The sequence below is a fragment of the Stenella coeruleoalba genome (genome assembly GCF_951394435.1).
Source record: "Stenella coeruleoalba genome assembly, chromosome: 3".
NCBI lineage: Eukaryota > Metazoa > Chordata > Mammalia > Artiodactyla > Delphinidae > Stenella > Stenella coeruleoalba.
Genome location: NC_137148.1, coordinates 6,723,121 through 6,736,621, shown reverse-complemented (window position 1 = coordinate 6,736,621; position 13,501 = coordinate 6,723,121). Strand labels below are relative to the sequence as shown.

Genomic DNA, 13,501 nt, shown 5'->3' with positions numbered 1-13,501 from the left:
TTGACCTAACAGTTTAGTTCAAGTCCAATGTTTCCTATCTGACTTTCTGTCTGGATGATCTATTGTTGAATGTGATGTATTGATGTTCTCTACTATTATTCCATTGTCATCTATTTCTCCTATCATATCTACTAGTATTCACTTATTTAGGTGTTCTGATGTTGGATGCATATATATTTATGATTTTTATATCTTCTAGATGAATTGACCCCTTTGTCAATACATAATGACTTTCTTTGTTTTTTGTTACTGTTTTTGGATGAAAGTGTATTTATCGGATATAAGTATAGCTACCCTTAGTCTCTTTTTGTTTCCACTTGCATGGAATATCTTTTTCCATTCCTTTACTTTGATCCTATGTGTGTCCTTAAAGCTGAGGTGAGTTCCTTATAGGCAGCATATAGTTGGATCTTGTTTTTTTATCTGTATAGCCACTCTATGCCTTTTAAATGGACAATTCAATCCATTTACACGTAGAGTAAAATTGATAGGTAAGGGCTTAATAATGAATTGTTTTCTAGCTGTTTTTTAGTTCCTTTGTTCCTTTCTTCCTTGATTTCATGTTCCATAAAGTTTTGCATTGCTGTCTTCGTATGTGAAGTAGCACACTTCCTGCACCCTTTACTAACTGTCTTCAGGGCATAAATATCTTCCTCCAGCCCTGCTAGTGCTTCTGAGGCTTTCGGGACCTTCTGTGGATACATCTCTCCACCTTTCTTGCTCCCTCTTATGACAGAATTCTAAGCTTGTATGCCTCCTCTCCATCCTACAATGCACCAGGCCAACTGCTGACAGTCTTCCTTTTGTTTTCCCAAACAAAACTCGCTAAAGCTCAAGTTTGTGGTCTCTCTCTGGCCCTCAGATTTCAGTCAGCTTTCTGTGCATGCCCACTAGCCATTGGTCCAAGCTCCCTCTCGATGCTGCCATTGGGAGGGAATATGCACAGGGAGCTGGCCACAGGGTAGAGGTGTGCATGAGGCATGTGGAACAATGAGGGTGCCCGTGAGCCAGCTGGGGAGATCTGTGGGTGAAGTGTTCCCAGCGGCTTGTGGGTGGGCTTCTTGACAAAGGCAGTAATGCAGTTAGTAGCATCTGTGTTCTCTTAAAGCCCTCTGAGAGTCCTATCTGCTCCTCTCCCAGCTTGGTAGCATCCTGCACAGCTGGGAAGCTGGGTGCTCACAGGAGAAGTCATAGAGTGAGAACATCTCTCTTGGACTTAAGCTGTGCCATCTTGGGGGAAGGGTGGTGTGGACAGAGTCAGACTGTGTCTCTTACCCACTTCAGCTTGTCCAAACTCATGTTTTTTTCTCCAATGGTGTCCTAGAACTTCTCCTCTGAAAACCTGGACTTCTGCAAAGTCTCCCTCTTCCATGGGTCACTGGCTAAGACTGTTTTCCAGGGGGCTCCGTGGCCAAGAGCTGCTGAAGCTGGATTACGTGTCACTGCAGGGTCCACAGCCAGGATCAAGGTCTGTATGCCTACTGTCCAACACATGGGTGGACGAGACTCCCTCTGGATCCTATATGGTGCTGGGTCCCACAGCTCCTACAAAGGCACTTTTCTCCAAGGATAGATTACAAATTATTGTTGGGGACAAACATAAGGGATGTCTGATTCTGCCATGATGTTGACAACACTCCTCCCCTATCTTTTTGGATCTCCACACTTCTTCAAGACCTTTCCAATATCACAGTCAACTCTGGGTCACTTAACCAGCTTCCAGCCAACAGGTTCACTCATTCCCTAGGTAGGCTATAGGAACTTAACCTGCAAGTCTCCTTTTGGCCTTCTTGTGAGACACAATTTTCTAATAGGAGATTTTGTAAATTCTTGAGAGCACAGACTATATTTTATTCATCTCTATGTGCTTGGACTCCAGCAGTCAGGCCTGGAATATACAGGGTATTCAATGAAACTGTGCTGTGAAGACAAAGGAATGAGTGGACAAATAACTGTGTTGGTTTGAAATCTAAGGGGTTTCATTTATAGACACTTTTCCTCCTGTGGCTGGACACAGATGCACTGAAATCCTATGCAATCTTCCAAAGAAGGTGACCCAGTATCATCCAAGGACAGATGGATCAAAGTCTCATGCTGTTTCCGAGTTATTCACAAATGCTAAGGACTGCAAACAAATTCTGGAACTGCAAACGACTAACATAATAAGGGATAAGCTCATGTTTAAGAAAGAGCCCTGGAGGCAGCTGCAGGTCAGGAGAAATGATAAAAGGGGGGCTGGAGAGGTAGTGCTGGCCTTTTGCTATGGAGAAAAGATGCACCCTGATTAATGCAGTCATGGTTTCATCCTTTGGAGAAGAGTGATTTTAAATGGGAAGCAGTTGGTGCATCTGATATCGTGGGTCTGTGCACTGGACTTTAGCCTCATACATTGGAGAGTTGATGATAAGAAGTATGTACCCTATCTAGTCTGGGGGCCCAGACCCGCTGAAGTCTCCTTCTTCAGCTCATTCGAAAATCAAACAAAACAAAAAACAGCTTAAAAACTGAGTATCTTCCTACAAGTGGGTCAAAATCACAGGGCATTTTCTTTTTTAGGTTAGATAACAAAGGAGCTCACTAATGGTTGCTTTTTATAGAAGAAAAGAAAGATTGGTAGAATTCGAGCAGCCCTAGGACACCTTTTTTTGTTGTTCTTGTTAACTTAGGCAATTCAGATTACTGACCTCCTTACTCTACCTCCCAGCTCTGCTACTAGTCGTGTCAGCTACAGAGAAACAAACGTGTGTATTCCATACATTCTGGAGATGGCACTGCAGGGGAGGAGGGGAATTAGGAAGGGGAAGAGAAACTGAGATATTAAATTTGAAAGTAATTTAAAATCTTTTCAGTATGAACTTGGATATATTATGGGTTTGACTACAGATTTGGAATACGGTTTTCATTTAAAAGAGGAGACTTTAAAGAAATGTCAGGTGTTCTTCCTCCCAGCTCCTGAACCCAGGCCCGTCTCCAACCTGTCTCGGCATGTCCACCTGACTCCTTTGAGCCGCTCAGAGGGCAGTTTCTGGTAGTTGTGGCTTTTATGCTTTCAAAGAATTCCTCCAGTCCAGAGAACTGTTCCTGGCACCCCTGTGTGTGTTGCCCTCCGGTGACCTGTGGCAGTACGTACTTCAGGGCACCTACTGCTCACCTTGCTTTAGTCATTATCGCTTTCTGGTTTGAAAGATGCAGTGGTTCCACCCTCCCTAGGAACACCTCTGGACCATCTCTCCCAGAGGTGCATGCACACTGCTCCTGCCTTCCTCCTGAGCATGATTAATGCTGCAGTTCTTCCTCCAGGCTTTCAGTGAGCTCATCATCAGTGGATCCCTAGTTGGGACACTGTCAAAATGTTACAATATGCTGAATTCTAGCCATTGGGTTTTCCATGAGACACAGAAAAAACAGAGAATGCAGAACCATGTTGAAGGTGCTTGACTCATGGCTCCATCGCTATGGAGCATCTCCATGGCTATCCTTGGTATGGAGCTGTTGCTAAGGTCAGGAAGTTAAAATTATGCAGACATTTCTACCAGCAATAATCCAGAGCTTCTGAATCATGCTGGGTACTCGATATAATTGCTGCTTACTTATACACTTTATATGCTGCCCAGAAAGTATTTATTTATTTATTTATTTTGCGGTATGCGGGCCTCTCACTCTTGCGGCCTCTCCGGTTGTGGAGCACAGGCTCCGGACGCGCAGGCTCAGCGGCCATGGCTCACGGGCCCAGCCGCTCCGCGGCATGTGGGATCTTCCTGGACCGGGGCAGGAACCCGGGTCCCCTGCATCGGCAGGCGGACTCTCAACCACTGAGCCACCAGGGAAGCCCACACAGTATTTATTTTATTAGGCTAAGTGCCCACACAGAGCTGGTTAATGTGCTGGACTCCTGGTTAACCCCTCTGTTCAAGCTCTCCATCCTCCACACATCTTCAGAATAGAAAGCATATTTCTAGCTTTCAGGTGAATTAACATAATGGCTGGGTCCACGTGAAATGATAATATTCACCCTTTGATACTCTTCAGTTCTGCAAGGAAAAACCACGCAGGAAAGATCTGATAACGTCTTTCAGACTCTGTAAGGAGCCTTTGTCAAGGGAAGGGAATGTGTCCTTGAAACAAAAACAGCTTCCAGCAATATCAATGGTTTATCACGATCACCACCACCATCACCTGTAAAGCATCCTCAGTGGCGCTGGCTGAGGGCTTTGGGAGTTGGTGTCATGGACCGGAATCGGGATCGGTGATTGATTGATTCAGCAAAGCATCTTGTGCTCACAGAGGATATGGAAGACTGTTGTAAATGCCAGAGAATCAGGACATGGATTTTCCTGGACCTCCTAAATATCAGACACTTCTGAGCTTTCTCCACCAAGAGGTGATAGACCACAGTCACATGATGGCAGGTGAGGTGCAGGGACCTTGCTGGCCTCCGTTCGATTTTTAATGGCACGCCCTCTCGAGTGGACTATTTTTTTCTCCTGTGAAGTTGGCTTTCCGCACTCATGAATCTTACAGATTGGTATCCTTTTCTGAATTATTCATTGATCTGGAGTCTTTCTAGTGCATACTTTTGTTTTCTTTGCTGACTCTGCCGGCAAAAAACTCCCTGTTGGCTTGTCTGTGATCAATGTCAAATTTGGCTTGGAAAAGGCCCCTGAAACATGGTGAACTCACATATAGGACAACAACACAGTCCAAACTGTGTATTCAGAAGATGGCCCAGCAGTCCCCTGTAAACAGAGATGCTGAAACCAAGCAGGACCCTGTGGGGCTCCTGGGCATGGAAGCTTTTCTTTGTCCCCCATTTCTTGTTTGTAGGGAATAGACGCCAGCCTCTATGAACTTCCCTGAGTTCCAAAGGGCAGATTCAAACAGTTGCTAATCCAGGAAGGGAGGGGATGCAGAGACAAGGGAGGAAACCCCCTGAGGGCAGATCACAGGAACCAGAGAACCTCATCAGGAGACCACCTGAGGCCAGATTAAAGGACTGCAGACCCTGCACGCCCCTGATCCTTATTAGCAACCCAGCCCTTGAACTATTGCTATAAAGCTCCTCCCCAAATCATCCCCGGTTGGGACACACAGGAGCCCGGTGTGTCCCCCTCTGCCTGGCAAAGCGATAAAGCTATTCTTTCCTACTTCACTTAAAACTGTCTCCGAGGTTTGATTTGACACCAGTGCACAGAGGCCGAGTTTTCGGCATCAACAGTGACCAAAAACAGGTCGGAAAAGGGATGGCACCAAGCGTGTGACTTCAACGGCACAGACCAACTCGAGCAGGAAAGGAGGTGCTGCCTGGCCTCGTGTTAAGCCAGTATCTTCCTTGAAGGGCATCTATGGCTTTGGGACGGAGGGACGTACATTCTCAAAGCAACATCTCAGACTAGCTTTTTTTTTTTAAGGATCCTAGTTTCATATCTGAAAGGGTTGTGTCAGCAATAACAAACCAGATAGAGGAGGAAAAAACCTTTATCAGTTCTTTCACGGTGGAATATCTTGCATCTCAGAAAAGGGAAAGGAAACATTGACCTCAATGGGTTTTAGCACTGACACAAGTCACATGGTTAAATCATACACACACCGAGGCTGGGGAAATCAGAGGGGATTCCAAGCTGCCACTCAAAGGTCTCTCCTTTGATGCTCGTTTTAAACTGCTATTAGAGAACACTTGTTAATTTTGAGGTATTATGCTATTATGTCAGTAATAGTCATCTTCTGGCAGAGGAATGCTTCCGGGAGTATTGTGGCAGCTCGCGCAGAAACCTTAGTCAAACTCCTTCGTAAAATTCCTATAATTATGTTTAATTTCCTTTCCTTTTTTTCTGCTCACATTCTGGGAACTGTCCTATTAATAATGAAATGGGAAATAGATAGAATGATAAGGAAGGTAACCAAAAGCGTTGCTTATTCTTTCTGTGATTAGTCAAGGAGCCATTAATAATATTTGAAGGACATAATGCTATCTCTTTAAGAACAAAAAACTATAAGTATGTATAGCAGATCAATATATGCAAAAGTTCCTTAATTAGGAGAGAGTTAAGACTTCCCACTTAAGAGTAAAGTTCACTGAATTTACATTTCCATACAAAAGGAAATTAGTTCCTGTTAATATTTCTGCGGAAGTTTGCAGGGCTTAAACATGGTAAGGCAGTTGCACCCATCCTAGAGAGGATGCTGGCCTACCGTTGGCAGTGAAGGCGGGTGCCTGAGGCTTGTCCCGTGAGCCCTACCTAGCTTTAAGGTGATTATAAAGACAAAGCCAAGAGAACACACACAAAAGACCTTGAATGAAACAAAAGGGCTCTGAAAGTAAAACTCCTTTTCTTTAACCAAATAGCTACTTCCCTGCTGCTGGGGTTCTAATAAGAGGTGGCCTGTTTCCCTCAGATCCCCAAAGTATTTCCCTCCCCATCAGAAACTTGCTAATCTAATTTCTACTTTTGCTTCGGATGTGTAGCGTGTGCAAGAGCTTTAAATTTAATAAAGGGAAACTGAGTAGTGTTCTCAGCTGTGTGTCAAAATCAGTGATGCTACATTTACTTAGGGATTCAATACGGGCTCTCTGGATATGGTAGGGAAATGTTAAAGTGTGTTTGGCTGGCAATTTTGAGAAGTTATCGGAAAATTAACTTCAATTTCATTTTTATCTTGGCTAAGGAATCATATAATTTCCTTAATACAATTCTGTATTTTTGCAACTCCACTATCCTCATCCTGACTACAGATTGTTAGGGTTTCATGGCGTGGAGGATGATGAAAATTAAATTTGGTGAGGAGAATGTGGTGCAGTTGTGTTTCTAAAAGCATTCTTATTGGGAAGAAACGTTTACACAGTGAGATGCCCACGTTCCTGACACTGGGCCTCTATTGGTGAAGCGGCCAACACAAACCATCTTTCCAGAGCAACAAATCTATGCAAGTGTTTGATGTGTCTGAGCATGAAAGAATGATCAACATCATTAATCATTAGAGAAATGCAAATCAAAACTACAATGAGATATCATCTCACACCAGTCAGAATGGCCATCATCAAAAAATCTAGAAACAATAAATGCTGGAGAGGGTGTGGAGAAAAGGGAACACTCTTGCACTGCTGGTGGGAATGTGAATTGGTACAGCCACTATGGAGAACAGTATGGAGGTTCCTTAAAAAACTATGAATAGAACTACCATATGACCCAGCAATCCCACTACTGGGCATATACCCTGAGAAAACCATAATTCAAAAAGAGTCATGTACCAAAATGTTCATTGCAGCTCTATTTACAATAGCCCGGAGATGGAAACAACCTAACTGTCCCTCATCAGATGAATGGATAAAGAAGATGTGGCACATACATACAATGGAATATTACTCAGCCATAAAAAGAAACAAAATTGAGCTATTTGTAATGAGGTGGATAGACCTAGAGTCTGTCATACAGAGTGAAGTAAGTCAGAAAGAGAAAGACAAATACCATGTGCTAACACATATATATGGAATTTAAGAAAAAAAAATGTCATGAAGAACCTAGGGGTAAGACAGGAATAAAGACACAGACCTACTAGAGAATGGACTTGAGGATATGGGGAGGGGGAAAGGTAAGCTGGGACAAAGTGAGAGAGTGGCATGGACATATATACACTACCAAACGTAAAATAGATAGCTAGTGGGAAGCAGCCGCATAGCACAGGGATATCAGCTCAGTGCTTTGTGACGGCCTGGAGGGGTGGGATAGGGAGGGTGGGAGGGAGGGAGACGCAAGAGGGAAGAGATATGGGGACATATGTATATGTATAACTGATTCACTTTGTTATAAAGCAGAAACTAACACACCATCGTAAAGCAATTATACTCCAATAAAGATTGGAAAAAAAACCTATGCAAGTATTTAAGGCATTTATTTTATGTTAAAAGAAGTATAAAAATATTATGGGGGATTATGCAAAGCATTCATAGAAAAACTTGAAGTCTGGTGTGTCCAGAAATAAACCTGACACTTGATACAAAATGTGTTTTTGCTGTTAAGATGTGAGATGGAGAATATCATGATGAAAACTTCTTTTTCAAGCAGGGAATACATATTTATGATTAGCTTATAGAAGTAATTTGATAACAGGAAACGTTTCATAAGTCCAAGGGAGTGGACCTGGGAGAATCATTCTTGAAGCATCTAGTCCTAAGGCTGGCAGAGTAAACACAACCAATGGGATTCCGTCCACACCAGGATGTTTTAGGAAATCTCCAATAAGAAATTTTATCTTATCTCCAACAAGTTATACTTCCAGTCACTATAACTTGTGAATGGAACCACTCACTGTCCCTGTACTTTTGTGTATATGGATTCAGTTGTTGTGACCTGGGGGCCGCACTGCCCTGCAGGGCACATTCCTCAGTGTCCGGAGGCATTTTCAATTGTCATGACTTGTGGGGGGGGTGGATTTTGTGGCATCTAGTGGGTAGAGGCCAGGGATGCTGCTCAATAACCTTTAATGCACAGGACAACGCCCTGAAAATCCTTCAGTCCAAAATATCAATAAAGCTGAACGTGAAAGAAAAGATATTCTTATGGATATAGTACAGATTATAACACAAATCCTCTCTCTAAACCATTTCATATCTGCTGATCATATGTGATAATACCTATTCTGTGTAATCTGTAATAAAAAACACACATTCTCTTCCTGAATCATCATTTCAAAGAAACACTCACACAGTGATTCCCAATGACAGTGCTATTGCTAATTTGCATTTACTCCACGCATACTTATGTTACCAACATCCCATGAAAGAACTAAAGAGAAGGAAGAGGAAGCAGGTTACCTCTCAAATAAGACCTGGCTGTAGTCATCCAGGAGGTGGGCGTGAGTGTGGAGAAAGATGGTGTTGTAGCCCACCAATGCCACCATCATGATCAGCATCTTTAGCTCATAATTCACGCGCAGGAAAACCGAACAGGATATCAATCCCAGGATGCAGCTGTATATAAAGTACTGGAACAGGGAAATACGTCAGGTGAATACTTGGGATCTCTTCTGAGGAATGCCAACATGAGAATTAAAATTGGGGACCCCCATCAAGCTCACTTGGTCAACTCCCAGACTGCCTGTGAAAGCAGATGCATTTGTCTGCTCTTTGATTCGGTGATACATGACTAAACACACTGCATTTAGAAAAGAATTACTCATGACATGGCTTGCTCACCCAGCGTAGCATGTTTAAAAAAATAATCGTGCATATGGCCAAATACTCTTCAGAAATAATTTTTAGAAATCTATATTGAAGCTATGTCATTATTAGCCAATGTCCTTTGCTTCTTGAAAATGAAAACAATATGGCTCCCTACCCATTTACAGATTAAAACAAAATGACAGGACACAGAATCTTTTGTGGGCTTTCAATGATTGAATTCATTAAGAGGATACAAATCATTACAGGTAGTTCTATTAAAGGTATAAGAAAGCCTAGACGTTTTATTTAAAAAGCAGTTGTGTGTCAGAGGGATTACCTAGAACAGAAAGGATTTAAAAAAACTAAAAGCTTTGAACTCTATATAAGATAGATAACCAACAAGGACCTACTGTAGAGCACAGGGAACGCTACCCAATATTCTGTGATAACCTATATGAAAAAAGAATCTAAAAAAGAATGAATATATGTATATGTATAACTGAATCCCTTTGCTGTACTCCTGAAACTAACACAACACTGTAAATCAGCTATACTCCAATAAACTTAAAAAAACCCACAACATCCTAAGGGTTCCCAGGCTTCACCAGACTACTAACGGGTCTTTATCCCAGATAAGAAATCAATTAAGAAAACTGGAGGACATGAGAGGAATCCGGGGGTGAGTCTTCAACATCAGCAACAAGAATATGATTGAAAATAAACTGTAGCACCGTATAAAGTTAAAAAAAAAAAAGAAAAAGAAGAAGAAAAACAGCAAGATTTAACATTGGTTGAAAATCAAGTGGCCATAAATGTGAAGGTTTGCTTCTGAACTGTTAATCCTGTTCCATTGGTCTATATGTTTGAACTACTTATGCTAGTTCCACGTTGTCTTGGGTACTGCCGTTTGATAGTAAATTTTGAAACTGAAAATCAAAACAAAACAAAAACAACAAAAAACCCTAAAAGCTTTGACCTGGGTGAGTCATGACTGCCCTGGAAGTGGACAGGCACCAAAGACATCAAAGACCCCAGTGTGAGGAAGCAGGCCGGCACGGTCCATCTTTTGTGGTCCATGGGAAGCAGCTGGCAGGCCTGCCCTGTGTTAGCACTTTTCCATTTACCACAATGGACATCGTCAAGACAGGATAGCCCTGGATTCAGTTTTGCTCCAATCACTCGTTAGTGGATTTACTTTAGGCCAGTGCCCTAACATGCATGTGTCACAGTGTCCTCATCTGTAAAATGAGGGTAATAATGTCCTCCTTCTAGGTCACTGAGAAGAGCACGTAAAGCTTGGAGTCCACGGCCCTGCAGGCCAGGAGGCGCCCGCTAAGTGGAAACAGTTGTCATTCTCACAAAGCATTTGTTTGCTGGATAATGGGGTTTTAATAACAAAGGTTAGCTACTATCTCGGCGTGTCTGCAGCAGAAGCAGCAGTCGGTAAAGTTTAATCATTTTAATAAAACATAGATCCCACTGATGTTTGATAAATCCTGCCTTTAAAAAACAGCTCAGTGTGTAAGCTATTCCATTTTAGTTATATTATATGGGATAAGCCATGTATAAACTACTTATTTTTGTCATTCTAGCTCTTCCTTTTTTTTTTTTTTGCGGTACGCGGGCCTCTCACTGTTGCAGCCTCTCCCGCTGTGAGCACAGGCTCCAGACGTGCAGGCCCAGCGGCCATGGCTCACAGGCCCAGCCACTCCGTGGCACGTGGGATCTTCCCAGGCCGGGGCACGAACCCGTGTCCCCTGCATCGGCAGGCGGACTCTCAACCACTGCGCCACCAGGGAAGCCCTCTAGCCCTTCCTTTTATTTCCCCAGCTAAGGTCATCTACAGTCAGCCATGGGGAGGGCTACTAATATTAGTGCATCAGTCCTGTTCTTGGGGGAGAAAGGAAAGTCGGAAGATGAGCTGCGGTGGTCCTAGCAGGCACCTTCTTCCCTGTGAGAGGCACCCACACAGGGATCAATGCAGATCCTCACCAGTGAGGACTGTGACCTGGCATCTCAGCTTCAGAGGAAGACCAGCAATTAACTCCCTTGGGTCCGACAAGCATTGGGTCAGTCCTCGGGAAGTAAAGCATCCCTAGGCAAGGAGCATGATGGGTGGTGGCAGCTTAGGGAATGCTGAGAGTTTGTAAGTGCAACTTCTTTGGCCACAATTTCCTGAGGTCAGTTCTCTACTATTCTGACCACTGATAACCCCACGACAGAGAATAGGAAGAGGAAAAGAGGAGAGGAAATGTGTCCTGATGGGACCATCTTGCTGGCGGAGAGGAAGGACAGAATCAAGACGTCTGGGAGAGAGTGGATGGGCACCACCGACTCAGTCTCCCTAAAGTGGAGGGTGAGGGAGAGATAGCCTGTGCTTTGAAACCAGCCCTCACGTATAGGGGACTTTGCATTATTACCTTAATGACTTAAATTAATTACTTAATTACTTAAATACTTAATGACTAAGTATTACCCTCAGAGGGCAGGTGTGAGGCTCAGTGATTCAGCGGGCATCGGTGCTGGGACAGCTTCTGAAAGCAGCCCAGGGAGCCCCGCAAACTGTCTGGGGGTCCCTGCATTCCTGTGGGCATGTGCACAGCGACCTGACAGGGCAGGCTTCTTTCTGGTGAATCGAATAAAACACGGGCTTGCACTTTGTACGTCTTCTTTCTTTAGTTCATTTTGGGGCTCATCCACTATTAGATTTTTCACAAGTATCCAATCCCACCAAGAGTCTGAGAATCCCTGGTTTTTAACCAGCTCTTTAGTCAGCAGTCACTGTCTTACACAACTGCTCCGTAAAAGCCACGAAATCGCCTTGGGAATGCGCAGCGGGCGAGGTCCCCACTCAGCGTCTCGCCCTTCGACTCATAAAGCAGCTCGCTGGTACAAATAAAGGCATGCCTGTCCCCTGCACAGGTGACCCAAGGTAAGGAGGACGATAAAGCCCACCTTGACGCATTCTTGTGAAGATTAAAGAAGATAATAAAAGTCAAGTGCACAGAGCAGTGCCTGGCCCATGGGAAGCCATATAAATTCTGCTATTCTTGTTATAAACTGGAGCTCTTTGTAAGACTTTTTATTTTATTTTTCTTCTTTTTTAAAAAAATTTTATTTTATATTGGAGTATAGTTGATTAACAATGTTGTGTTAGTTTCAGGTGTGCAGCAAAGTGATTCACTTATACATATACATATATCTATTCTTTTTCAAATTCTTTTCCCATTTAGGTTATTACAGAATATTGAGCAGCGTTCCCTGTGCAGTACAGTAGGTCCTTGTGGGTCATCTATTTTAAATACAGCAGTGTGTACACGTCAGTCCCAAACTACCAATCTATCCCTCCACCCCACCTTAAAATTTGAGTTTGAAAAGGATTCTGCTGCTAAAATTCTGCTGAAAATCATTATTAGAATGAATGTTATCAACAGTTCAGCCTAAGTGAATGAGAAGCAGAATAATGAGCTCTTTACATGAGTGAGTGAGTGTGTGTGTGTGTGTCAATGTGTGCATGTGCATTTCAGGGGATTGGGGGCAGTAGGATTCTAAAAGTTTTCTGAAACACCCCTAGTTTGAAATATTGCCAATACCTATAAAATATATCTATGATTTCACATTTTAAAATTCATTCTTAGGCTTTTAAAACGTTTTCACATTTCAGGGTTAGGGTTAGGGTTACTAAAATACATATGTTATGGGAAGTAGCCTTTTAGTCCATTTTCTATTAAATAAGCCTTTCTAGAAGGCTTGGAGGCCATGTGCAAGGTGATGTGGGAATTCATTAAAGGTAGGTTGGGACCCTGAAGGTAGCGACAGAGGGAATGTGTGAATAAGGAAGAATAACGGAAGAAGGCCAGGCTGGGAGCTCTGAAGATCAGCTGCCTCTCCTACATAAGGTAGCCCTACAGGGAGGTCGCTGGACGTCAAGAGCTCTGGCTGTAGGCTCCTGAGCTGAGTTCTATTAGGACACTATTACTAAGAACCTATTTTTATATAGTTTTAATAGTTAATATAATTATTAGTTAATATTTTTATTAAGTATTATTTGTTCATATTATTTAAATATAATATATTACTATTACTTAATATTAGGTAACTAAGTTAAAACTGGTTCATATAGTTATTAATACTTTTCATATATTAATCAATGAAATCAACTTGCATTTTGACACCAAGGGAGCAGCCACTGTCCTCTTTGGCAATTTACTTAAGTATCTTTTGGTTGCAGTTTCCTCACCTGGAAAACAGTTGTTCCAATATCTAACTCACAGGATAGTTTTGTGGATGAAATGATATACATGCCTGATATAGTGTGAACTGCCTACATGGCAAAGATTCTTT

The 13,501-nt window shown here is 42.8% G+C and overlaps 1 protein-coding gene across 1 annotated transcript in view; it reads right to left on the bottom strand.

The window, feature by feature from the left end:
- Positions 1-13,501, bottom strand: part of ADCY2 (adenylate cyclase 2) — a 433,375-nt gene that overhangs the window by 47,235 nt on the left and 372,639 nt on the right. The window contains exon 18 of the mRNA XM_079915962.1: positions 8,810-8,979. Within this exon, the coding sequence (XP_079772088.1) occupies positions 8,810-8,979 (170 nt within the window). The remainder of the gene's footprint in view (positions 1-8,809; positions 8,980-13,501) is intronic.